We start from the raw sequence: 27,881 nt of genomic DNA, 5'->3' as shown, positions 1-27,881 counted from the left end.
CCACTTCCCCTGGCAGCTCATTCCATACACTGTCAAAAAAATTAAAGACATTGCATCTTCTAACGTTTAGCCGAGAAAAATAGTTGTGTTACTTTTGGAAATGGTCCTATACTCAATGAGGTACTGAAACTCAGGGTTGGGTTTTTATCCAATGAGTTTCAACACGAATTGACATCAAGTCGTGTGACAGAGTAATATGCAGTCACACAGGAGAGGGGAATGGCCTGCAGGAACAGGTTGTTATCAGGATTTTGTTTCCCTTTGTTCTGTGTTCATTTGAAGGAACTCATCAAAGTAGTACACTAAGGTTTCTGTGCTAAGTTACACAGAACTGTTTATCAAACACTTTAAACACTTAACAGCTTTTAAAAAATAGCACTCAATTAGCAAATTGTTTAGGAGAAAGTGAGGACTGCAGATGCTGGAGATCAGAGCTGAAAATGTGTTGCTGGAAAAGCGCAGCAGGTCAGGCAGCATCAAAGGAACAGGAAATTTGACGTTTCGGGCACAAGCCCTTCATTAGCCCTTCATTCCTGATGAAGGGCTTGTGCCCGAAACGTTAAATCTCCTGCTCCTTGGATGCTGCCTGACCTGCTGCGCTTTTCCAGCAACACATTTTCAGCATTAGCAAACTGTTTAGTCTTCCACCATGACAGGCTCTGAAAGTGCCACTCGTGACCGATGTTAACAGCACAATATGATTTTCTGGAGCCTTTTTTTGCAATGAGGTGTTGAAAGCAATATCACAGGTTTCATCAGTGTGCCAATACAAGTTGTGGAACAGGAACACCAGGAGCAGATATCAGCAGCACAGCATCAGAATAAGGTCCAGCCATAGGTGGGACTAGATTGGGTTGGGATATCTGGTTGGCAGGGACAGGTTGGACCAAAGGGTCTGTTTCCATGCTGTACATCTCTACGACTCTATGAGATGCTCAACAAAGCTCCCTCTGCACTAATACAAGAGCAGCACAACACTATGGGTGCTGGGCATCTGAAAACAGAAACAAAATACTGTACTGGAAATACGCAGCTGGTCAGGCAGCATCAGTGCAAAGAAATCCTTCTGACCTCTCAACATCGGGTTCAACAACTTTAGATTTAAATAAAAACTCAGAGATTGAGTTCACTATGTTTCCATTTTGATTTTGTTGTTTTTGCTCTTTCTTTGTATTGTTGTATTCAGCTTGAACATGAAGCAGTGACATCCAGGTAATATCACCTGGCCCAGTAAGGCAGAACTCTGGGGATGTGGGTTCAAATCCCACTATCGCAGAGAGTGAAATCTGAATTGGGGGGAGTGAAAAGTCTGGAACTAAAAGTTAGTCGAACGGAAACTGCTGTCTTAAAAACCCATCTGGTTCTGTAATTGCTGATTGTAAGCTGGGAGAGAAATAAATGCTGAATAGGTGATAATGGGAACCATGAATATATCTGAATGGCTTGGAGCAACCGATACAGAACAGGACCGAACAATGTAGGGCTGGGTAATGGATGTGATATTGTTAAACTCAATGTTGAGTCCTGAAGGTCCTTAGACAGGAGATGATTTATCGTTCCTCTAGCTTGTGTTGAGCGTTGCTGGAGGACTGTAACAGACCTGAATCAGAGATGTTGGCCTCGCACCTCCGCTCTTGAGCCCCGCCCCTCCAATCGCCACCAGGACAGAACCTCACTGGTCCTCACCTTCCACCCCACCAACCTCCATGTACAGCGTATCACCCTCCATCATTTCTGCCACCTCCAAACGGACCCCACCGCCAGGGATATATTTCCCTCCCCTCCCCTATCAGCGTTCCGGAGAGACCACTCCCTCTGCAACTCCCTCGTCAGGTCCACATCCCCCACCAACCCAACCTCCACCCACGGCACCTTCCTCTGCAACCGCAAGAAGTGCTAAACTTGCGCTCACACCTCCCCCGTCACCTCTCTCCAAGGCCCCAATGGATCCTTCCATATTCCTTTCACCTGCACCTCCACACACATCATTTACTGTATCCGCTGCACCCGATGTGGTCTCCTCTACATTGGGGAGACAGGCCGCTTACTTGCAGAACATTTCAGAGAACACCTCTGGGACAACTGCACCAACCAACCCAACCGCCCTGTGGCTGAACACTCTAGCTCCCCCTCTCACTCCACCAAGGACATGCAGGTCCTTGGCCTCCTCCATCGCCAGACCCTGGTCACACGATGCCTGGAGGAAGAGTGCCTCATCTTCTGCCTTGGAACCCTCCAACCACGTGGGATGAATGTAGATTTCTCCAGCTTCCTCATTTCCCCTCCTCCCACCTTATCTCAGTCCCAACCTCCGGATTCAGCACCGCCCTCTTGACCTGCAATCTTCTTCCTGACCTCTCCGCCCCCACCCCCTCTCCAGCCTATCACCCTCACCCTCACCTCCTTCCACCTACCGTATTCCCAGTGTCCCTCCCCCAAATTCCACCTCCCCTCCTCCCACCTCTTATCTCAGCCCGCTTGGCACACCAGCCTCATTCCTGAAGAAGGGCTTATTCCCGAAACGTCGATTCTCCTGCTCCTCGGATGCTGCGCTTTTCCAGCACCACACTTTTCAACTCTGGGAACACAGTGATGTGTGTTGAAGTTATAGGCAACTGGACACTCAGGGCCATTTTTATGGGCAAGGTGTTTTGCATAATGGCCACCTGGTTTACGTCCATTCTGAAGAAGGGTCACTGGACCCAAACTGTTAATTCTGCTTTCTCGCCAGAGATGCTGCCAGACTTGCTGAGTTTCTCCAGCAATATCTGATCTTTGTTCCATTTATGTTTGCCTCCGCTGTGTAGAGGAGGACACAGAGCTCAGCACTGTTTGTACTTTTTCCTTTGCTGTCTGTGGGAATCTGTCCATGAGATTGGCTCGCGTGTCCAACTCGATGACATCAGCATTACTGAAATCCGCTTGATTCAAACCGATGGCATTGAAAGAGAAATCCACATCACAGACCTCAAAACTCCAGGCCTATGCCTTCACTTTGGAGGTCAATTGGGAAGGATTTTATGGTTGTGCCCCCACAGTTCCAGAATGTTCCAATCTCCTTCCCGACCATTGACCATGAAGTGACATCTTAAACTGTTGTTTGCTCTTACCCACTGCAACACCGCCCTCAAGTGGCAGAATATCCGCTCTGCACCACAACAAAGTGACAGTCAGTGTGTCACCATCGTCGTAGAGTCAGAGAGTCACAGAGATGTACAACACGGAAACAGGCCCTTCGGTTCAACTTGTCCATGCCAATCAGATATTCCCAACCTAAGCTAGTCACATTTGCCAGCACCTGACCCATATCCCTCTAAACCCTTCCTATTCATATACCCATTCAGATGCCTTTTAAACGTTGTATTGTACCAACCTCCACCACTTCCTCTGGAAGCTCATTCTGTACACGCACCACACTCTGCCTGAAAATGTTACCCCTTAGGTCCCTTTTAAATTTTTCCCATCTCACCTTAAACATATCCCCTCTAGTTCTGCATTTCCCCACCCCCAGGGAAAAGACTTTGTCTATTTATCCTATCCATGTCCCTCTCATGATTTTATAAACCTTTATGAGGCAGTCTCCGACGCTCCAGGGAAACAGCTCCAGCCTGTTCAGCCTCTCCCTGTAGCTCAAATCTTCCAACCCTGGCATCATCCTTGTAAATCTTTTCTGAACCCTTTCAAGTTTCACAATATCCTTCTGATAGGAGGGAGACCAGGATTGCATGCAATATTCCAACAGTGGCCTAACCAATGTCCTGTACAGCCGCAACATGACCTCCCAACTCCTGTACTCAATACTCTGACTAATAAAGGAAAGCTTTCCAAATGCCTTCTTCACTATCCTCTCTACCTGCGTCTCCACTTTCAAGGAGCTATAAACCTGTACTCCAAGGTCTCTTTGTTCAGCAACCCTCCCTAGGGCCTCACTATTAAGTGCATAAGTCCTGCTAAGATTTGCCTTTCCAAAATGAATTACCTCACATTTATCTAAATTAAACTCCATCCATCACTCCTCAAGCTGTTGGCTCATCTGATCAAGATCTTGTTGTAATCTGCGGTAACCTTCTACGCTGTTCACTACACCTTGAATTTTGATATCATCTTCAAACTTACTAACTATACCTCTTATGCTCACATCCAAATCATTCATATAAATGACGAAAAGCAGTGGACCCAGCACCGACCCTTGTGGCACTCCACTGGTCACAGGCCTACAGTCTGAAAAACAATCCTCTACCACCACCTTCTGTCTTCTACCTTTGAGCCAGTTCTGTATCCAAATGGCTAGTTCTCCCTGTATTCCATAAGATCTAACCTTGCTAACCAGTCTCCCATGGGAACCTTGTCAAATGCCTTATTGAAATCCATATAGATCACGTCTACCACTCTGCCCTCATCAATCCTCTTTGCTACTTCTTCAAAAAACTCAATCAAGTTTGTAAGACATGATTTCCCACGCACAAAGCCATGTTGACCATCCTTAATCAGTCTTTGCCTTTCCAAAAACGTGCAAATCCTGTATCTCAGGATTCCCTCCAACAACTTGCCCACCACCAACGTCAGGCTCACCAGTCTATAGTTCCTTGGCTTGTCTTTACCGCCCTTCTTAAACAGTGGCACCACGTTTGCCAACCTCCAGTCTTCCAGCACCTCACCTGTGACTATCGATGGTACAAATATCTCAGTAAGAGGCCCAGCAATCACTTCTCTAGCTTCCCACAGAGGTCTCGGGTACACCTGATCAGGTCCTCGGGATTTATCCACTTTTATGCATTTCAAGACATCCAGCACTTCCTCCTCTGTAATCTGGACATTTTGCAAGATGTCACCATCTATTTCCCTACAGCCTATATCTTCCACGTCCTTCTCCACAGTAAACACTGATGCAAAATAGTCATTTAGTATCTTCCCCATCTCCTGCGGTTCCACACAAAGGCCGCCTTGCTGATCTTTGGGGGGCCCTATTCTCTCCCTAGTTATCCTTCTGTTCTTAATGTATCTATAGAATCCTTTTGGATTCTCCTTAATTCTTTTTGCCAAAACTATCTCATGTCCCCTTTTTGCCCTCCTGATTTCCCTCTTAAGTATACTCCTACTTCCTTTATATTCTTCTAAGGATTCACTCAATCTATCCTGTCTATACCTGACATATGCTTCCTTCTTTTTCTTAACCAAACCCTCAATTTCTTTTGTCATCCAGCATTCCCTATACCTACCAGCCTTTCCTTTCACCCTGACAGGAATATACTTTCTCTGGATTCTTGTTATCTCACTTTTGAAGACTTCCCATTTTCCAGCCATCCCTTTACTTGAGAACATCTGACCCGAAATCAACTTTTGAGAATTCTCACCTAATGATGTTAAAATTGACCTTCCTCCAATTTAGAACTTCAACTTTTAGACTCAGTCTATCCTTTTCCATCATTATTTTAAATCTAATAGAATTATGATCGCTGGCCCCAAACTACTCCCCCACTGACACCTCAGTCACTTGCCCTGCCTTATTTCCCAAGAGTGGGTCAGGTTTTGCACCTTCTCTAGTAGGTACATCCACATACTGAATCAGAATATTGTCTTGTACACACTTAACAAATTCCACTCTATCTAAACCCTTAACACTATGGCAGTTCCAGTTGATGTTTGGAAAATTAAAATCCCCTACAATAACCACCCTATTATTCTTACAGGTCATAGTCATAGAGATGTACAGCATGGAAACAGACCCTTCGGTCCAACCCGTCCATGCTGACCAGATATCCCAACCCAATCTAGTCCCACCTCCAGCACCCAGCCCATATCTCTCCAAACCCTTCCTATTCATATACCCATCTAAATGCCTCTTAAATGTTGTAATTGTACCAGCCTCCAACACTTCCTCTGGCAGCTCATTCCATACCCGTATCACCCTCTGTGTGAAAAGGTTGCCCCTTAGGTCTCTTTTATATCTTTCCCCTCTCACCCTAAGCCTATGCTCTCTAGTTCTGGACTCCCTGATCCCAGGGAAAAGACTTCGTCTGTTTATTCTATCCATGTCCCTCATAATTTTGTAAACCTCTGTAAGGTCACCCATCAGTAACTGAGATCTCCTTACAAATTTGTTTCTTAATTTCCCTCTGACTATTAGGGGGTCTATAATACAATCCCAATAAGGTGATCATCATCATCCCTTTCTTGTTTCTCAGTTCCACCCAAATAACTTTTGTGGATGTATTCCCAGGAAAATCCTCCCTAAATATAGCAGTAATGCTATCCCATATCAAGAACGCCACTCCCCCTCCTCTCTTGCCTCCCTTTCTATCCTTCCTGTAGCATTTGTATCCTGGAACATTAAGCTGCCAGTCCTGCTCATCCCTGAGCCATGTTTCTGTAATTGCTATGATATCCCAGTCCCATGTTCCTAACCATGCCCTGAGTTCATCTGCCTTCCCTGTTAGGCCGCTTGCATTGAAATAAATGCAGTTTAATTTATCAGTCCTACCTTGTTCTCTTCCCACACCATCGAGTTGCTCTCTCATTAGTGAGAGGTGACTGGTGGTGGTTAAAGCTGAGGGCTCCTGTACCTCAGGGTAGGGGAAAGGTTGAGAAGGAGAGTCCTTCATGATGACCACAACTGGTGTAGGAGTTCACCCCACACTGTTGGCATCACAGTGCTTTGCAAGCCAAACATTCAACCAACCAGGCTAACCAACATCCACAGCAAAGTGAAACGACTTCATCAAACAATAGCTCCCATCAGTTCAGCCCTTTTCACTCAGAACTGACTAATAATCAATTGTTGTGAAGCTGAAACTGATTGCAAACACTGGTGGAGCTAATGGGATGTAATTAATGGGACTGTGATGCCAACAGGGTGGGTTGAACTCCTACACCAGCTGAGGTTATCATGAAGGACTCTCCTTCTCAACCTCTCCCCTTCCCTGAGGTACAGGAGCCCTCAGCTTTAACCACCACCAGTCACCTCTCACTAATGAGAGAGCAACTCGATGGTGTGGGAAGAGAACAAGGTAGGACTGATAAATTAAACTGCACTTATTTCAATGCAAGCGGCCTAACAGGGAAGGCAGATGAACTCAGGGCATGGTTAGGAACATGGGACTGAGATATCACAGCAATTACAGAAACATGGCTCAGGGATGGACAGGACTGGCAGCTTAATGTTCCAGGATACAAATGCTACAGGAAGGATAGAAAGGGAGGCAAGAGAGGAGGGGGAGTGGTGTTCTTGATTATTCAAGATGCTTATTTTTGTCAATTCATTCTGGTTTAAAAGATGGATTTATGGTAAACCACTCACTGGTTATTGTGACCGGACTTTGCCCCAATCCAGTCCTGGTGAATTAACGCTCATGGAAATCCATACGGCATTCAATTCAACCCAGCAAGACACTTACTGCAGTACGGCACATGCCTGTTCCTGGGCATGTGTGTCCGGTGTGTTTGGTGCTGCCACTGCTGGTGGTGACTGGACAGGCTGCCTCACAGTGCGATTCCTTTCCCATTTGTCCAATTTCCCCTTAGCCTCTGTGAAAAGAGAACCAAAAGCAGTGCTGTCAGCTGGTATTGGGGTCCCTCACTTGCTGCCTCCCCCCGTTCCACCTCACAGCTGCTCCAGGCCAGTGTAGTCCAGCCGAGGGAGCTGAATGGCACTGTGTGGTCAGGGGGCACAGGTTCTATTTACCAGAAATTCTCCGCAAGGCCTGAGTGCGCGAAGTCCTCCGAGCTTCTAAGAGGAATGCTGCGTCCCTTCTTGGCTGTGACAACGATGGTATCACGTAAAAAGGTGCATGGATTAACAGATAACATTGGCTGGAACAATGTGATCGACTGATCGTCTGATCATCAAAGAGCAATTTTTCCAAAAGTATATTGCCCTGCTTGGCCCAGTGTTTTGGCACGTTCTGTCTTGTGGGAAATGGCATGATTATGGGATTATGGGAGGTGAGGTATCTGGTCAGGTATTGGTGTGGATCAACACTGATGGATCTTTTCCTCTCCTTCATTCTCGTATAGTGCCTGTCTGCAGCTGAGCAAGACTATGGGTGTCATACACGGTCCCACTGCCAGGTCGAGAGTGTGGTGCTGGAAAAGCACAGCAGGTCAGGCAGCATCCAAGGAGCAGAAGAATCGACGTTTCAGGAAGGAGTCCTTCATGAAGGGTTTATGCCCGAAAGCCCAATTCCCTTGCTCCTCCTGACCTGCTGTGTTTTTCCAGCACCACACTCTTGACTCTGGTCTCCAGCATCTGCAGTCCTCACTTTCTCCACTGCAAGGTGCCCACATCAGCCACATCTCTGAGCCATTCACTGAGACCACCACAGCCTGACTTCAGCTTGGCTCAGCTCATCTGCTATAGAAACCGTCATCCAAGTCTGAGTTACCTCTGGGTTTGTCTATTCCAATGCGCTCCTGGCTGGTCTCCCAAGGTCACCTGGACCTTTTGTTACCAATCTCCTAACTTGCACCAAGTCTCATTCACCCATCACTCTCTGCTCACTGATGTACTCTAGCTCCTGATTAGGCAACACCTTCATTTTCAAACTCTCCGTCTTTGATTTCAAATCCCTCAATGGCTTTGCAACCCGATCTCTGTAATCTCCTCAAACCCTATAATCCTCTGAGATATCTGATCTCCTCCAAATTTGGTGTAAACAACTCCAGTTTTAATTACTCCACCATTGGCGGCCATGTCTTTAGCTGCCAGGGCCCTAAACTCCTCCCCCTCTTCTCCATCGCTCTTCTCCTTGAAGATGCTGTGTAATACCTATCCCTTTGGTCAATCTCTTGGCCACAATCGTGACATCTCCAAATGTGGCTTGATATTAAATTTAGTTTGATTCCATTCCTAATGAAGTGTTCTGGGGACATTTAAGGGTGTTGGAGATGTTGTTTGGTGTAAATACAAGTTGTTATTACTTATGTAAAATAAATGCTGCAAGGGTTTAATAATTGGATTTAAACTGAATAGTTTCATTTCAGATACTTAATACAGTCTGGTCTTCGAGTAAAAAATGAGGTCTGCAGATGCTGGAGATCACAGCTGCAAATGTGTTGCTGGTCAAAGCACAGCAGGCCAGGCAGCATCTCAGGAATAGAGAATTCGACGTTTCGAGCATAAGCCCTTCATCAGGAATAAGAGAGAGCAGCCAAGCAGGCTAAGATAAAAGGTAGGGAGGAGCCAAGCAGGCTAACCCCCACCTTGTCTCAGTCGGCAACCCTCAACTCAGCACCGCCCTCCTAACCTGCAATCCTCTTCCTGACCTCTCCGCCCCCACCCCACTCCGGCCTATCACCCTCACCTTGACCTCCTTCCACCTATCCCACCTCCATCGCCCCTCCCCCTAGTCCCTCCTCCCTACCTTTTATCTTAGCCTGCTTGGCTGCTCTCTCTTATTCCTGATGAAGGGCTTATGCTCGAAACGTCGAATTCTCTATTCCTGAGATGCTGCCTAACCTGCTGTGCTTTGACCAGCAACACATTTGCAACAGTCTGGTCTTCCACCATGTGCCATTCACTCCTCTCACATCACTGGATGTAAATTGTACTTTCAAAACACACCAGTGAAACTTGAGGACATGCCCATTTATTGTTCCCTTCTGTTTCTGTCCTGTATAAACTTCCTAGACCACACACCAACTTGTGTTTATTTCTAATAACAACATCGTCATAGTTCCTTTGATATATTGCATCTTAATTTTATCAAGTCTTCAGTACGGAGTCTTTTAACTTGGATTGTGAAAGGTTAAGTACTCAGTATCTATTCCAGTCAGTCCTGAGGGAGTGCTGCATTGGATGAGGAGCTGTGTTTCCAAACCCTTTGCTCCCTGATTCGCGATCCACACACTCACATCGAGTAACAACCGGGGGGCCTCCTGACGTTCGAGAACACCACAAACCCATTCTCTGTCCCTACCAGATTTAAAAATTTGTGGATCCAAGCAACTAAATTCATCTGTTCTGCTTTTTCAAAGAAGTTTTCTACTCACTGTACCTGTGCCTCTGAGAAACAAATCACCTTCCATTAAATTACAGTAGAAAGAATGTTACTAAACTAGAAGAAGAGATTTACAGGTTGTTTTTTAGATTACTTAGTGTGGAAACAGGCCCTTTGGCCCAACATGTCCACACTGACCCTCTGAAGAGTCCACCCAGACCCACTCCCCTAACACTACAGACAATTCACCTAACCTGCACATTTTTTGGACTGTGGGAGGAAACCAGAGAAAACCCACACAGATGTGGGGAGAATGTACAAACTCCACAAAGACAGTCGCCTGAAGCGGGAATTGAACCCGGGTCTCTGGCGCTGTGAGGCAGCAGTGCTAACCACTGCACCACTGTGCTGCCCATAAAGGCCACATTCCTATTACACACATTTTGTGAACCCAAGTTCGCTATAACACGTCTGATGAATTGGGGACACTGTTTCTAAAGCACAAAGTTTTAAAGCATGTATTGGTTATAATGAGATTCTTACCCAATTAGTTAAAAGGTGTCGCTGTTGCGTGATTTTCTTCTAACAGGGGGTTGCATGAGAATGGAACTACCGCACTATAGCAGGACCAACTGTCCTAGGTTGCAGCCTGGACAGGAAGGTTTGAGTTATAAGGAGAAGTTGGGATAGGCTGGGACTTTTTCACTGGAGCATAGAAGGCTGAGGGGTGACCTGATAGAGGCTTCTAAAATCATGAGAGACACAGATAACCACCTTTTTCTGTGGTGGGGGGAGTCTAAAACTAGATGGCATAGGTTCAAGGTGAGAGGGGAGAGATACAAAAGGGTCCAGAGGGTCAATTGTTTCACACAGGGGGTGGTGAGTGTTTGGAACAGGGGGCCAGAGGTAGTGATGGAGGCGAGTATAATTTCTCATTCATGAATCATTTGGATGGGTACATGGATGGGATAGGGATGTGGGGATAGGGACCAAATGCAGGTAAATGGGGCCTAGTTTAATTGTGCAGACTGGGCAGCATGGAGAAGTTGGGCCTAAGGGCCTGTTTCCATGTTGTCGACTTTGATGACTATATGAAATCCTAACCAACACTAATCTGCCCAAGCCACTAGCTTGCCAGGTAACCTCCAGCCCACTTTATTCTGCATTTCTGGGGCCATCGGGAAGATTTTGACATTTTATCTTTTAAACCCAAATCCAAATGATCTTTGGAGCCCCAGAATTTCTAGCCTTTCATTCCAAAATAATGCCCATTCCATGTTCCCTTCAGTTTCTGTCCTGCAAAAACGTCGAGACCACATAACAATTTGTATTAATAACAACATCATCATAATTCCTTTTATATATTGCAATCTCAATTTTATCAAGCCTTCAGCACGAAGTCTTTTAACTTAGATTGTGAGAAGTTAAATACTCAATACATACTGTGTAAATAGCCCTTCCACTATAAGCCTGTATATTATGTACAATTACCCCTTAGTTTTCCTGACAGGATTCCTTTTTCCTCCTCTCCTGCTTGGAGCTGTTTAGTAACAGTGAGCAGTCTCTCCTCCAGAGCAACGATTGTCCGGGAATGCTGCCGGATTTGCTCCTTGAACTCTGCCAGCTCATCCAGGTGACCGCGCCTGTCCTGATCGATTTGATGCCTGAGGCCTTCGACCTCTGCTTTCTGACGGCTCTGCTGGGCCTCCAGCTCCTGATGCATATCAACCTGCCGCAAGAGAGAGAGGTCACAGCAAAGGGGCAGAGAGATGCAGAAGTAACTGAAGGAAGTAGGGGGTTAACACAACACACTGCAAGACATGAGTCAGTTTGTTGGAGGTCTTGGAGATGAATCTTAAGAACTGCAAACTAACTGAGTTTGACAGAGTAGTAGGGGCATGGAATGCACTGCCTGCAACAGTAGTAGACTCGCCAACTTCAAGGGCATTTAAATGGGCATTGGATAGGCATACAGATGAGAATGAAATAGTGTAGGATAGATAGGCATCAGATTGGTTGCACAGGTCAGCACGACATCGAGGGCTGAAGGGCCCATACTGCGCTGTAATGTTCTATGTTCCATGTTCTATGAGGGGGGCTAGGCCTCAGTTCAGCTATCAGCAACTTTGGAAGCTGGTTCCCCCTCACTCTATCAATTCTGGGATCTTGAAGCTACTGAATTGTCCATGGCAGATCCATGAATCTTCCAGTCAAGCATTGGGAACAGCAGAATGCAGTGGTCAATACTTTGATTACTTGAGTCTGTTTACTCGCGATGCTCACTGTCCTTGATCGATTAAGCTGAGGCCTGGATTGAGAAGGAAGAAAAGCTGTAGAAAGAGCTGAGGCCTGGAGTAGTTGTTTTAAAGCACTTTAAATAAAACCTGTTCTGCACTAATCACCTCTGCACAGATTGGAGACGTAAGACATTCAACATAAACCATGCAGCAGTTCAAAAGGAGAATTTGTTAAATGAAAGGCAACATTCATCGTATAAATAAATACAGATGAGGAAAATCATTTGGCTCCAGATGTATTCAAGCTGCTGCTTAAATCATTCTAGGATTTCACCCTCTGTTATCCTACTCAGAGGATCAATGACACATGAATTGCTTTGTCTTTCACGCAAAGTTGCCTCACAAATCCTAAATTTCTCTTCTGGTTATTTGACCCCATGATCCCCCATCTCTGGCCTACTCTCGTGCTTTCATTTCAAGTGACTTTCTTGATTTAGTGCTGAAAATGTGTTGCTGGAAAGGCGCAGCAGGTCAGGCAGCATCCAAGGAACAGGAGATTCGACGTTTCGGGCATAAGCCCTTCTTCAGGATTCCTGAAGAAGGGCTTATGCCCGAAACGTCGAATCTCCTGTTCCTTGGATGCTGCCTGACCTGCTGTGCTTTTCCAGCAACACATTTTCAGCTCTGATCTCCAGGATCTGCAGACCTCACTTTCTCCTTTCCTGATTTAGTGTCTCACGTAGGGAATCGGGTTTGGCTCAGTTGGCTGGATTGTTGGTTTACAGAGCAGTGTAACGCCAACAGCGTGGGTTCAATTCCCATCACTGGTTTGAGGTTACAGTGAAGGACTCTCCTTCTCAACCTCTTCCCTCACCTGAGGTCTGGTGGCCCTCAGGTTAAACCACCACCAGTCACTTCCCTCAAAAAAGAGAGCAGCCCTTATGGTCTGGTAAGACCATAGCAATACAACAAGAGCTTTCACTTATTTTCAGCAGAACGCATCATGTTGGACAGAACATTACCTCAATCTTCCTCGCTCCCTTGAGTTCTTGAGACATATTGCTCATCTGCTGTTTCAGAGCCTCTATCTCCTGATCCTTCACCTTCATATCCTGTGAACAAGCACATACAGGAACGTTGGAATCATACACTCTAGGTCATTGTCACACAGCTCGGAAACAGACCTTTGGCCCAACCAGTTTGTGGTGAATATAATCCCAAACTAAACCAGACCCACCTCCTGCATTTTCCCCTTATCCCTCCAAACTTTTCTCATTCATGTCCTTATCCTAATGTCTTTCAACTGTTGTATCTGTGCCCACATCCAATACTTCCTCAGGAAGTTTATTCCATGCATGAATCACCCTCTGTGTATAAGATTTACCTCATATTTTTAAAATCTCTCTCCTCTCACCTTAAAAATGTGCCCCCCAACTCTTGAAATCCCCCCTCCCAGGAAAAAGACACCTATCATTAACCCTGTCTATACTCCTCATGATTTTATTAACTTTTATCAGGTCACCTCTCCTCCTCTTACTCTCCAGTGGTTAAAGTCCCAGCCATTCCAGCCTTCCTTCATAACTCACACCTTCCATTTCTGACAACATCCGTATCCCTCTCCACCTTAATAATATCCTTCCTGGAACTGGGTGACCAGAACTGGACACAACACTCTGGAAGAGGCCTCATGGCTCAGCCCTGGTGGGATTAGGAGAGTGAGACCCGCCCTCCCCAACAGGGGCTCCGAGAATTGTGCCTTAGTCCCAGCCTCATGTGTTATTCCTCAGCACAGATCCCCACCCCATGCACTGCACGTACAAGGCTGTAGCCTCACTTCCCATGTATCACTTCTAGCCAGGTCCCAGGGTATCCTGTACCTCAGGAATGGCTGCCTCTCACCTCGTTCAGTTCCTTGAGGCGCAGCTCCATTTCCTCTCGCTTCCTCTTCTCCTCCTCCACCGCTTCTGTTCCCCTCTCTCTCTCCTGAGCCACCACCTCAGCCAGTTGCTGTGGGAAACACAGTGCAGCTCATTAAAGCCTCATCCATGGACTTGTGGCTGTCTGTTCACCACCTCCCCCTGTCTGCCTGTAGGTGTCCTCTGGCCTGAACTCTGACCCCAGGTGCACCTTGGGCTCTCAGTCTGCAAAAGAATTGTTCCAATGCTGACGGAGGCCATTGGGCCCATCATGTCTGCACCTGTTCTGTCTACACTTGGAATGATTGCCAATTTCCTGTCTCTACGCTGTACTTCTGCACGTTGCTCCCACCCAGTGCCCTCTTGAATGTCTCAATTAAATGTTTTGAAGTCAAAAGCATGTTCACTTTAACATAGAGAGTGTTTCTGAATAATGAAATAAATTTAAAATGCAAGCTCAGCTGTCCTGTGACATCACCCACAACGATCATACACTCTGAGTCATTGTCACACAGCTCGGAAACAGACCCTTCGGCCCAACCAGTCTGTGGTGAACATAATCCAAACTAGACCCACCTCCTGCATTTGCCCCTTATCCCTCCAAACCTTTCTCATCCTGATGTCTTTCAACTGTTGTATCTGCACCCACATCCACCACTTCATTCCACACATGAATCACCTTCTGTGTACAAGATTTGCACCTACTTTTTAAAATCTCTCTCCTTTCACCTTAAAATGTACTCCCAATTGTTGAAACTCCCCCAGCCCGGAGAAAAGACACCTACCATTAACCATATGGTGGCTCAGTGGTTAGCACTGCTGCCTCACAGCACCAGGGACCCGGGTTCAGTTACAGCCTCAGGCAACTGTCTGTGTGGAGTTAGCACATTCTCCCCCTGTCCGAGTGGGTTTCCTCCAGGTGCTCCGGTTTCCTCTCACAAGCCAAAGATGTGCAGATTAGGTGAACTGGCCATGCTAAATTGCCCATAGTGCTCAGGGATGTGTACATTAGCTGCATTAGTCAGGGAAATGTAGAGTAATGGGGTAGGGGAATGGGTCTGGGTGGGTTACTCTTTGGAGGGTCAGCGTAGACTTGTTGGGCTGAAGGACCTGTTCCACACTGTTGAGATTCTAAGTTCTAATAAACTATCTATACTCCTCATGATTTTATGAATTTTTATCAGGTCACCTCTCCTCCTCTTACTCTCCAGTGGTTAAAGTCCCAACCTTTCTTTATAACTCACACCTTCCATTCCCGACAACATTCGTATCCCTCTCCACCTTAATAATATCCTTCCTGGAACTGGGTGACCAGAACTGGACACAGCATTCTGGAAGAGGCCTCATGGTTCGGCCGTGCTGGGATTAGGAGAGTGAGACCCGCCCTCCCCAACAGGGACTCTGAGAATTGTGCCTTAGTCCCAGTCTCATGTGTTATTCCTCAGCACAGATCCCCACCCATGCACTGCACGTACAAGGCTGTAGCCTCAGTTCCCATGTATCACTTCTAGCCAGGTCCCAGAGTATCCTGTACCTCAGGAATGGCTGCCTCTCACCTCGTTCAGTTCCTTGAGGCGCAGCTCCATTTCCTCTCGCTTCCTCTTCTCCTCCTCCGCCGCTTCTGTTCCCCTCTCTCTCTCCTGAGCCACCACCTCAGCCAGTTGCTGTGGGAAACACAGTGCAACTCATTAAAGCCTCATCCATGGACTTGTGGCTGTCTGTTCACCACCTCCCCCTGTCTGCCTGTAGGTGTCCTCTGGCCTGAACTCTGACCCCAGGTGTACCTTGGGCTCTCAGTCTGCAAAAGAATTGTTCCAATGCTGACAGAGGCCATTGGGCCCATCGTGTCTGCACCAGCTCTGTCTACATTTGGAATGATTGCCAATTTCCTGTCTCTACCTTGTACTTCTGCACGTTGCTCCCATTTAGGTAATCACCTGGTGCCCTCTTAACTATCTTGAATAAACCACACTTCCAGGCAGTGCCTGATCTACAGTCTGCGTCACACAGTTTGTTTTTCTCACCTCCTATTTGCTTGTTTAAAACTGTGTCGTGATTCACGATCCATTTGAGTGGGACGAATCTCTCCTTATCCATTCTGTCCAGGCCCCACGTGATTTCAAACACTTCCATCAAATCTCCTCCTAACCTCCTCCTCTTCAGAGAAAACAGTGCCACCTTCTCCAATCTTTCCGCCCTTGACTGAAATGGCTCGTCCACTTAGAGTCATAGAGATGTACAGCACGAAAACAGACCCTTCGGTCCAACCCGTCCATGCCGACCAGATAACCCAACCCAATCTAGTCCCACCTGCCAGCACCCGGCCTATATCCCTCCAAACCCTTCCTATTCATATACCCATCCAAATGCCTCTTAAATGTTGCAATTGTACCAGCCTCCACCACTTCCTCTCGCAGCTCATTCCATACACGTACCACCCTCTGCATGAAAAAGTTACCCCTTTAGTCTCTTTTATATCTTTCCCCTCTCACTCTAAACCTCTGACCCCAGGGAAAAGACTTTGCCTATTTATCCTATCCATGCCCCTCTTAATTTTGTAAACTCTATAACGTCACCCCTCAGCCTCCGATGCTCCAGGGTAAACAGCCCCAGCCTGTTCAGCCTCTCCCTATAACTCAAATTCTCCAACCCTGGCAACATCCTTGTAAATCTTTTCTGAACCCTTTCAAGTTTCACAACATCTTTTGATAGGAAGGATACCAGAATTGCATGCAATATTCAACAATGGCCTAACCAATGCCCTGTACAGCCGCAACATGACCTCCCAACTCCTGTACTCAATACTCTGACCAATAAAGGAAAGCATACCAAACACCTTTTTCACTATCTTGTCTACCTGCGACTCCACTTTCAAGAAGCTATGAACCTGCACTCCAAGGTCTCTTTGTTCAGCAACACTCCCTAGGACTTACCATTAAGTGTATAAGTCCTGCTAAGGTTTGCTTTCCCAAAATGCAGCACTTCACATTTATCTGGATTAAACTCCATCTGCCACTTCTCAGTCCATTGGCTCATCTGGTCCAGAGCCTGTTGTAATCTGAGGTAACCCTCTTCGCTGTCCACTACACCTCCAATTTTGGTGTCATCTGCAAACTTACTAACTGTACCTCTTATGCTCACATCCAAATCATTTATGTAAATGACAAAAAGTAGAGGACCCAGCACCGATCCTCGTGGCATTCCACTGGTCACAGGCCTCCAGTCTGAAAAACAACTCTCCACCACCACCCTCTGTCTTCTACCTTTGAGCCAGTTCTGTATCCAAATGGCTAGTTCCCCCTGTATTCCATGAGATCTAACCTTGCTAATCAGTCTCCCACGGGGAGCCTTGTCGAACGCCTTACTGAAGTCCATATAGATCACATCTACTGCTCTGCCCTCATCAATCCTCTTTGTTACTTCTTCAAAAAACTTAACCATGTTTGTGAGACATGATTTCCTACGCACAAAGCCATGTTGACTATCTTGAATCAGTTCTTGCCTTTCCAAATACATGTACATCCTGTCCCTCAGGATTCCCTCCAACAACTTGCCCACCACTGAGGTCAGGCTCACCGGTCTATAGTTCCCTGGCTTGTCTTTACCACCCTTCTTAAACAGTGGCACTACATTTGCCAACCTCCAGTCTTCCAGCACCTCACCTGGACTATCAATGATACAAATATCTCATCAAGAGGCCCAGCAATCACTTCTCCAGCTTCCCACAGAGTTCTCGGGTACACCAGATCGGGTCCTGGGGATTTATCCACCTTTAACCGTTTCAAGACATCCAGCACTTCCTCCTCTGTAATCTGGACATTTTGCAAGATGTCACCATCTATTTCCCTACATTCTATATCTTCCATATCCTTTTCCATGTAAATACTGATCAAAGTTTGTGAGAAGATTTGTAGCTCGGGTGCTTGTTGTTGTGGTTCTGTTCGCCGAGCTGGGAGTTTTTGTTGCAAATACTGATGCAAACTATTCATTTAGAGTCTCCCTCATTTTCTGTGGTTCCACACAAAGGCCACCTTGCTGATCTTTGAGGGGTCCTGCTCTCTCCCTAGTTACCCTTTTGTCCTTAATATATTTGCAAAAACCCTTCGGATTCTCCTTAATTCTATTTGCCAAAGCTATCTCATGTCCCCGTTTTGCCCCCCTGATTTCCGTCTTAAGTATACTCCTACTTCCTTTATATTCTTCTCAGGATTCACTCGATCTATCCTATCCATACCTGACATATGCTTCCTTCTTTTTCTTAACCAAACCCTCAATTTCTTTAGTCATCCAGCATTCCCTATACCTACCAGCTTTCCCTTTCACCCTGACAGGAATATACTTTCTCTGGATTCTTGTTATCTCATTTCTGAAGGTTTCCCATTTTCCAGCCGTCCCTTTACCTGTGAACATCTGCCCACAATCAGCTTTCAAAAGTTCTTGCCAAATACCGTCAAAATTGGCCTTTCTCCAATTTAGAACTTCAACATTTAGATCTGGTCTATCCTTTTGCATCACTATTTTAAAACTAATAGAATTATGGTCACTGGCCCCAAAGTGCTCCCCCACTGACACCTCAGTCACCTGCCCTGTCTTATTTCCCAAGAGTAGGTCAAGTTTTGCTCCTTCTCTAGTAGGTACATCCACATACTGAATCAGAAGAGTGTCTTGTACGCACTTAAGAAATTCCTCTCCATCTAAACCTTTCACACTATGGCAGTCCCAGTCGATGTTTGGAAAGTTTAAATCCCCTTCCATAACTACCCTATTATTCTTACAGATAGCTTAGATCTCCTTACAAGTTTGTTTCTCAATTTCCGTCTGACTATTGGGGGGTCTATAATATAATCCCAATAAGGTGGTGATCCCTTTCTTATTTCTCAGTTCCACCCAAATAACTTCCCTGGATGTATTTCCAGGAATATCCTCCCTCAGGCACAGCTGTAATGCTATCCCTAATCAAAAACGCCACTCCCCCTCCTCTCTTGCCTCCTTTTCTATCCTTCCTGTAGCATTTGTATCCTGGAACATTAAGCTGCCAGTCTTGCCCATCCCTGAGCCATGTTTCTGTAATTGCTATGATATCCCAGTCCCATGTTCCTAACCATACCCTGAGTTCATCTGCCTTCCCTATTAGGCCCCTTGCATTGAAATGAATGCAGTTTAATTTATTAGTCCTACCTCGTCCCTGCCTGCCCTGACTGTTTGACTCACTTCTGTTCTCAACTGTACCAGTCTCAGATTGATCTCTTTCCTCACTTTGTGTAAACCTTTTCTGCTCACTCTCGTCTCTGACACCTTCTCACATTTCACCAACAGCAGATGATAAGCTAAATAGTCTCTTATTTCCTGCTTCATATCTCCCTCTCTTTCTATATACGGGAGATACATTTCTCTATCTTCTAAACCAATGTGACTCTGTCTCTACCAAAACAATTTTGGAAAATTAAAACCAATGCATCTTATTTGGGTTGAACTGGGAAATAAAAAAGGGATGATCACCTTATTGGGATTGTATTATAGACCCCCTAATAGTCAGAGGGAAATAGAGAAACAAACTTGTAAGGAGATCTCAGTTACCTGGAAGAATAATAGGGTGGTTATGATAGGTGATTTTAACTTTCCAAACATAGACTGGGACTGCCATAGTGTTAAGGGTTTAGATGGAGTGGAATTTGTTAAATGTGTACAAGAAAATTTTCTGATTCAGTATGTGGATGTACCTATACTAGAGAAGGTGCAAAATTTGACATACTTTTGGGAAATAAGGCAGGGCAGGTGATTGAGGTGTCAGCGGGGGAGCACTTTGGGGCCAGCGACCATAATTTTATTAGATTTAAAATAATGATGGAAAAGGATAGACCAGATCTAAAAGTTGAAGTTCTACATTGGAGGAAGGCTAATTTTGATGGTATTAGGCAAGAACTTTCAAAATCTGATTGGGGGTAGATGTTCGCAGGTAAAGGGTTGGCTGGAAAATGGGAAGCCTTCAGAAATGAGATAATGAGAGTCCAGAGAAAGTATATTCCTGTCAGGGTGAAAGGAAAGGCTGGTAGCTATAGGGAATGCTGGATGACTAAAGAGTTTGGTTAAAAAAAAGGAAGCATATTGTCAGGTATGGACAGGATAGATTGAATGAATGTTTAAAAGAGTATAAAGGCAGTAGGAGTATACTTAAGAGGGAAATCAGGAGGGCAAAAAGGGGACATGAGATAGCTTTGGCAAATAGGATTAAGGAGAATCCAAAGGGCTTTTGCAAAAACATTAAGGACAAAAGGGTAATGGGAGAAAATAGGGCAGCTCGAAGATCAGCAATGCAGCCTTTGTATGGAGTCGCAGGAGATGGGGGAAATACTAAACAAGTATTTTGCATCAGTGTTTACTGTAGAAAAGGACATGAAATATATGGAATGTAGGGAAATGGTGGCATCTTGCAAAATGTCCATATTACAGAGGAGGAAGTACTGAATATCTTGAAAAACATAAAAGTGGATAAAACCCCAGGACCTGATCAGGTGTACTCTAGAACTCTGTGGGAAGCTAGGGAAGTGATTGCTGGGGTCCTTGCTGAGATATTCATTGATAGTCATAGTGAGGTGCCGGAAGACTGGAGTTTGGCTAACGAGGTACCACTATTTAAGAAGGGCAGTAAAGACAAGCCAGGGATTTACAGACCGGTGAGCCTGACCTTGGTGGTGGGTAAGTTGTTGGAGGGAATGCTGAGGGACAGGATGTACATGTATTTGGAAAGGCAAGGACTGATTAGGGATAGCCAACATGGCTTTGTGCGTGGGAAATCATGTCTCATAAACTTGATTGAGTTTTTTGAAGAAGTAACAAAGAGGATTGGTGAGAACAAAGCGGTGGACATGATCTATATGGACTTCAGTGAGGCGTTCGACAAGGTTCCCCATGGTAGACTGATTAGCAAAGTTAGATCTCATGGAATACAGGGAGAACTAGCCATTTGGATACAGAACTGGCTCGAAGGTAGAAGACAGAGGGTGGTGGTGGAGGATTGTTTTTTAGACTGGAGGCCTGTGACCAGTGGAGTGCCACAAAGATCGGTGCTGGGACCTCTACATTTTGTCATTTACATAAATGATTTGAATGTATGTACCATAAGAGGTACAGTTAGTAAGTTTGCAGATGACACCAAAATTGGAGGTGTAGTGGACAGCGAAAACGGTTACCTCAGATTACAATGGGGTCTTGATCAGATGGGACAATGGACTAGGAAGTGGCAGATGGAGTTTAATTTAGACAAATGTGTTGTAATGCATTTTGGGAAAGCAAATTTTAGCAGGACTTATACACTTAATGGTAAGTCCTAGGGAGTGTTGCTGAACAAAGAGACCTTGGAGAGCAGGTTCATAGTTCCTTGAAAGTGGAGTCGCAGGTAGATAGGATCGTGAAGGAGGAGTTTGGTATGCTTTCCTTTATTGGTCAGACTATTGAGTACAGGAGTTGGGAGGTCATGTTGCGGCTGTACAGGACATTGGTTAGGCCACTGTTGGAATATTGCGTGCAAATCCTTCCTCTCAGAAAGATGTTGTGAAACTTGAAAGGGTTCAGAAAAGATTTACAAGGATGTTGCCAGGGTTGGAGGATTTGGGCTGTAGGGAGAGGCTGAACAGGCTGGGGCTGTTTTCCCTGGAGTGTCGGAGGCTGATGGGTGATCTTATAGAGGTTTACAAAATTATGAGGGGCATGGATAGGATAAATAGACAAAGTCTTTTCCCAGGGATGGGGGAGTCCAGAACTAGAAGGCATAGGATTAGGGTGAGAGGGGAAAGATATAAAAGAGACCAAAGGGACAACTTTTTCACACAGAGGGTGATACATGTATGGAATGAATTGCCAGAGGAAGTGATGGAGGCTGGTACAATTGCAACATTTAAAAGACATTTGGATGGGTATATGAATAGGAAGGGTTTGGAGGGATATGGGCCGGGTGCTGGCAGGTGGGACTAGATTGGGTTGAGATATCTGGTCAGCATGGACTAGTTGGACCGAAGGGTCTGTTTCCGTGTTGTACATCTCTATGACTCTATGACTAGCCACTATCAAGATTCAAGAATGAAATCCACGTGGTCTCTAAATAACAGTGTGTACTGGACACTGCTCACCAGCATCTCTTCTGCTGCCATGACAGCAACTTTCCAAATGTTCCTGATACTGAGGCAACTGTGGCTCCTACTGAGTGATCTGTGGTACATGCACATAGACCATTCAGGTTTAATTTCTCCTGCATTGTTGCTCAATCTGTAAATCTCTGCCAGGATAACTGCGCCTGATCACTGATGGCCTCCAGCCTCTGCTTCCTGGTCATGATTGGCTACGATCAGGATCAGGTTTAGCAGCAATGCCATCACAATTAACAATATGTCAGCATTGGACTGGGGTGTCCAAAGTTCAAAATCACACAGCACCAGGTTATAGTCCAACATTGGAAGCACTGGCTTTTGGAGTGCTGCTCCTTCATCAGGTGGCTGCGGAGTATAAGATCATAAGACAGAAAATTTAGAGCAAAGGTTTACAGTGTGATGTAACTGAAATTATATATTGAAAAAGACCCGGATTGTTTGTTAAGTCTCTCATCTTTTAGAATGACGACGTTGGTTTCAGTTCTTTCACGTGTAAATCACAGAACTTCCTTAAAGTTACATTTTCAAGTGAATTTTAACAATTGGTGTCATGTCGGCCCAGATAATGCATTGAAGGTATGAGCTACCCTGTGTGAGGCTGTCTGTGCCACAATGTTCAGGCTGATTCTAATCTAAAATACAGCTTTACAGAATCTTACATGGATTCAGGCATTTTTGAGCAAAGTAAAATGCAATTCTGCAAGTACAAATTCACCCCAAAATCTTATATGTGTAGGTGTGCATGTGTGTGTGTGTGATTGTGTATGTGTGTGTGTGTGTGCACGCGATTGTATATGTGTGTGTGTGTGTGGGGGGGGGGAATTATGAGTGTCTGTGAGAGAGTGCGTATATGTGTGTGAGTGTGAGTGTAAAGGGGTATAAATCTGTGAGAGGGTGCGTGTGTGACTGTAGGAGTGTATTTGTCTCTCATATGTTCACACATACACTCGCATACTCACACGTGCACCCTCTCACAGACTTATACCCCTCTGCACTCACACTCACAAACACACACACTCTCTCACAGACACTCATAACCCCCACCCCATTTAACTTTGCTCAAAAACTGCATGAATCCATATAAGATTCTATAAACCCATATTTTAGATTAGAATCAGTCTGAACATTGTGGCACAGACAGCCTCACACAGGGTAGCTCACACCTTTAATGCATTATCTGGGCCGACATGACACCAATTGTTAAAGTTCACTTGAAAATGCAACTTGAAGGAAGTTCTGTGATTTACACGTGAAAGAAATGAAACCAACGTCGTCATTCTAAAGGATGAGAGACTTAACAAACAATCCAGGTCTTTTTCAATATATAATTTCAGTTTCATCACACTGTAAACCTTCGCTATAAATTCTGCATCTTACGATCTTATACTCCACAGCCACCTGATGAAGGTTACAAATCACACAACACCAGGGTATAGTCCAACAGGTTTAATTGGAAGCACTAGCTTTCGGAGTGCTGCTCCTTCATCAGCAGCGCTCTGAAAGCTAGTGCTTCCAATTTAACCTGTTGGACTATACCCTGGTGTTGTGTGATTTGTAACTTTGTACACTCCAGTCCAACACCGGCATATCCAAATCATGACCTGATGAAAGAGCAGTGGTCCAAAGGTTGGTGCTTCCAAATAAACCTGTTGGACTATAACCTGGTGTTGTGTGATTTCTAACTTTATACACTTAACACTGTTTCACACTCATGCAGGTATTGTCAGAGGTCTTCCCAGCAACAAACACTGCCTTCAGGGCAACGACATAGTGAGGTGGTGCATTATAGGATTGGTGCAGCATCCCAGACTTGATGAATTCAAATCCACCCACAGAAACAGCATCATCAAATGACTGACGGGTCATTCCAGGTCACATTGGGGCCTGATACAGCTCAGTGACATGATCCCTGTCACTCAGGGGGAAGAGACACATTCATGAGATTGATACCGATGTGAAAAAAACGAGCTGCACTGGGATGAAACCCTGGGAACACACAGACTGACTCCAGCATCACAGCAGAGACTGCTCACCTGGTCGTGCCTTTCCTGAACCTCTGCCTGTGAATGCCTTATCTCCTCTGCCATCTGTCGTTCCCACTCTGCCTTCAGCTCATTTAGCAGCTCCTTGCTCTCACTCTCCCAGGATCTCTGCTCCTGATCCGCCTGTCCCTGGGGTGACACATTCAGGCTGTTAGGTTGCATAGGGTTAAAAGCCAGGTTGCAATATACCAGATGTGAGCTTGAAGGCCCTGGAGGTAATGATTAATCTCCATGACACAACTACAGGCAGCAATATCCTCCGGTATGAAAAACAATTTCTTCTTCCATTTTCAACTATTGATTATAAAAATATTGGGAGCTGGGGTAAAGGCTATTTGACTGGGGGAGGCAGTCAGATGCATGAAGCCATGAAATTAAAACCTAGAGCAGAGTTGGCAAGTCAGGCTTATAACTTGCCTTCGAATCCTGAGAGAACATTCTGGAATATTGTTGGCCCAGGCACCTTACTGATTTTAGAAATCATCTGTCGATATATGACATTAATGGGAAGGCAGTGGCCTCATGGGATTATCACTGGACTCTTAACCCAGGTAATGTCCTGGGGACCCAGGCTCAGATCCTGCCATGACAGATGGTGGAATTTGAATTCAATAAATATCATTAAGAGTGACTGTTTGGGAAAATCCTATCTGGTTCACTAATGCCCTTTAGGGCAGACAACTGCCAGCCTTACCAGGTCTGGCCCACATGTGACTCCAGAGCACATAGCAATGTGGTTGACTCTGAGCTATCTTATGGACAATGAGTGCTGGCCTAGCTAGCTATACCCTCACCCCATGAATGAGTTTTTAAAAATAACCGCAGCCTCAGTCTCAATATCTCAGTGAGTAACTACACTGCCAGTCTGGAACAGAGGCAGGAAATCCCGAGAGGACTCCGGTTCTGTCCAAGGTCTGTGAGGAAAAGCTGCTTGGGGCAACAAGGCAGATCGCTAACTGGGTCTGAGAGAGACAGAACAATCACATACGCACAAACATAAACATTTCAGCTCCTGTGCTGAAAAATGTCTGGGGACTGGCTGAGGACAGATACTATATACAAATTGGCTCCTGGCTGCTGTGTGAGTCCATGTATTGGTTCTTGTTTATGAAGAGGGATGCATTATCGATTGCTGGCAAAGGGCTTTCCCAGTTCTTCTGGAATCCTCACATGATACCTGCAATGTCTTTATTTGCTCCTCTGCCCCGTGAAGCTTCGCCTGCAGCTGCTGCAAGTATCCAACCATCCCTGCAAAGAAACAAAATGGAACCGGCTGAAATTACCCCCATTCGAAATAATGGTGCATCCTTCACCTTCAGCCCTCTGCCCTATCAAGTCCCAGATTAGTCACAGGGCAAGTTGGCAGATCCCTCAAAACTGTCCTGCCCTAGCCTTGGAGAAGGGAACTTCACAATAACCACGGTGGCACAGTGGTGAGCACTGCTGCCTCACAGCGCCAGAGACCCAGGATCAATTCCCGCCTCAGGTGACTCTCCGTGTGGAGTTTGCATGTCCTCCCCGTGTCTGCGTGAGTTTGCTCCGGGTGCTCTGGTTTCCTCCCACAATCCAAAAATGTGCAGGTTAGGCGAATTGGCCATGCTAAATTGCCTGGAGTGTTAGGTGAAGGGGTAAATATAGGGGAATGGGCATGGCTGGGTTACGCTTCGGTGGGTCGGTGTGAATGTGTAGGGTTGAAGGGCCTGTTTCCACACTGTAAGTAATCTAATCTAATCTCCAACAAAAGAGAATCTAACCCTTGGGGTGTTCAATGGCATTAGCATCACTCAATCCCCCACCATCAACATTCTGTGGGTTATCATTGACCAGAAATGGGATTGGCTATATAAACGCTGTGGCTGCAAGAGTAGGTTAATGGCTGGGAATTGTGTGGTTTCACATAGCTCACCTCCTGACTTCCCAAAACCACTCCAACATTCACTAGGAATAAGTCAGGAGTGTGATGGAATATGGTCCACTTGCCTGGATGAGTGCAGGCCCATCAACATTCAAGGAGTTCAACTCCTTTCAGGACAAAGCAGCCCAGTTGGTTGTCATCTCTTCCACTACCTCCAATATTCACTTCCTTGCCCACTTACACACAACAGCAACATGGTGTACCATGTGCAGGGTGCACTGAAGCAACTCTTAACAGCACCTTCCATACCCATGATGATGACAGCAGATGCAAGGGAACATCTCCAAGTCACGTAGATCCTGACTTTATTGTCAGAGGGTCAAAATCCTGGAACTCCCTCCCTAACATGTGGACTGCAATAGTTCAAGAACGAGCTTCTCAACCATCTGTTCAAGGGTAATCAGGGATGGTTAATAAATGACAGCAATGACCACCACCCAAGAACAAATTGTTAAAAAAAACCATTGTTCCAAATGTGGTTTTCAGGAGTGGTTTGTGTTGCAGTGATAGTGGGAATGGGGGAAAGTAACAAGCTCTATTAAGGGTTACTACAGTTCATCTACTTATAGGTTTAAACAACTTTTATCCAATAAATCAGTTTACGATTTGCAGAGTAGATAAGATCTATTTCAGGTTTTTCACCTGTCCAGGACCCAACACTCTCCCAGAATGGGACGCGATTTTAACCAAACTCCCAAGGGTTGACAGAGCAATGGCAGATACCTTGGGACACCAGCCCACTCCAGTGTTAATGAACAATGCCATCACCTCCTTCATAGCTGGATGTATCTATCCCTATATCCAATAGGCTCTGCTCGGACTGCTGTTGCCACGACAACGTGAGGCTTAAAATGCCAGCGACCGCTTTCTGTACCCAAAGAAGGTTCTGATCAACGGAGAGTTCTTGGAGCATCTCAAGCTCTTCCTTCACACGGTTCCCAAAGTCAGTCTGCAGACGGGCCTGGTGATAAATACAATTTACAGCCTGTGTTAGGAAAGCCCAGTCACTCCTAGCAACACAACTCTGGAATCTGTGGAAGGTGGAAATAGCTGAGGTGAAAATGTGAAGGGAAAGTTTCCAAGAGACAGCCTGACAATGGGAGGTAGAGCTGTGACACAACCATCTAAAACACGAGGCAGCTCAGAAGATACTGACTGTGATGGCAGCAATCGCTGCTCACATAATCCCTGACCCTAACCATGATGTTCAACCACATGGAGGAGATAAGGCTGTCCCTTCTAACAAACTAGGAAAGTGTTAAGTCTTGACACTGCACAATGCTTTCCAGTATGTGATTGTACGTCATCATTTATATACAGAGGAACTTTGATTATCCAGTATTTGATTAACCGAATGAATTACTCCCCACCCGTGCCCTTCAGATAATTGAGGTTCCTCAATTTCCGTCAACATCAAGGAAACAAGGGATAACCCTTTCAGATCAATCCAATATCAATTCCAATGAATGACATTCCTGGAGGTGATCCTGGAATGATGAGCTGTCTTTGGATAAATGCCCTGAGGTAGGGAACCAGCTGGCTCTAATGAGCATTGACCTTCTGGAGCAGGTCAGCAGGTTGATGGGAGTGTCACATCCCTCTGTTGTTGCTCATTTGACAATCTGTGACCGCCTTCCATATTCAGTTGGGCTATTCACGTTATTTGGCCCGCACTGTCACACAGAAGCTCAC

At 45.6% G+C, this 27,881-nt stretch overlaps 1 protein-coding gene across 7 annotated transcripts in view; it reads right to left on the bottom strand.

Annotated features, from left to right (window-relative positions):
• Nucleotides 1-27,881, bottom strand: part of fhad1 (forkhead-associated (FHA) phosphopeptide binding domain 1) — a 158,268-nt gene that overhangs the window by 84,936 nt on the left and 45,451 nt on the right. For all 7 annotated transcript variants that reach the window (XM_060852109.1, XM_060852107.1, XM_060852114.1 and 4 more), the window contains 8 exons: nt 26,958-27,150; nt 25,452-25,522; nt 24,266-24,403; nt 15,645-15,752; nt 14,072-14,179; nt 13,195-13,284; nt 11,427-11,664; nt 7,395-7,524 (listed from right to left, as the gene is read on the bottom strand). In XM_060852109.1, coding sequence (XP_060708092.1) covers nt 7,395-7,524; nt 11,427-11,664; nt 13,195-13,284; nt 14,072-14,179; nt 15,645-15,752; nt 24,266-24,403; nt 25,452-25,522; nt 26,958-27,150 — 1,076 coding nt within the window. The remainder of the gene's footprint in view (nt 1-7,394; nt 7,525-11,426; nt 11,665-13,194; nt 13,285-14,071; nt 14,180-15,644; nt 15,753-24,265; nt 24,404-25,451; nt 25,523-26,957; nt 27,151-27,881) is intronic.

Source organism: Hemiscyllium ocellatum, chromosome 37 (assembly GCF_020745735.1).
Source record: "Hemiscyllium ocellatum isolate sHemOce1 chromosome 37, sHemOce1.pat.X.cur, whole genome shotgun sequence".
NCBI classification, from domain to species: Eukaryota; Metazoa; Chordata; class Chondrichthyes; order Orectolobiformes; family Hemiscylliidae; genus Hemiscyllium; species Hemiscyllium ocellatum.
Note: the sequence above shows the minus strand (reverse complement) of the source record. Positions and strands in the feature narration are given on the sequence as shown.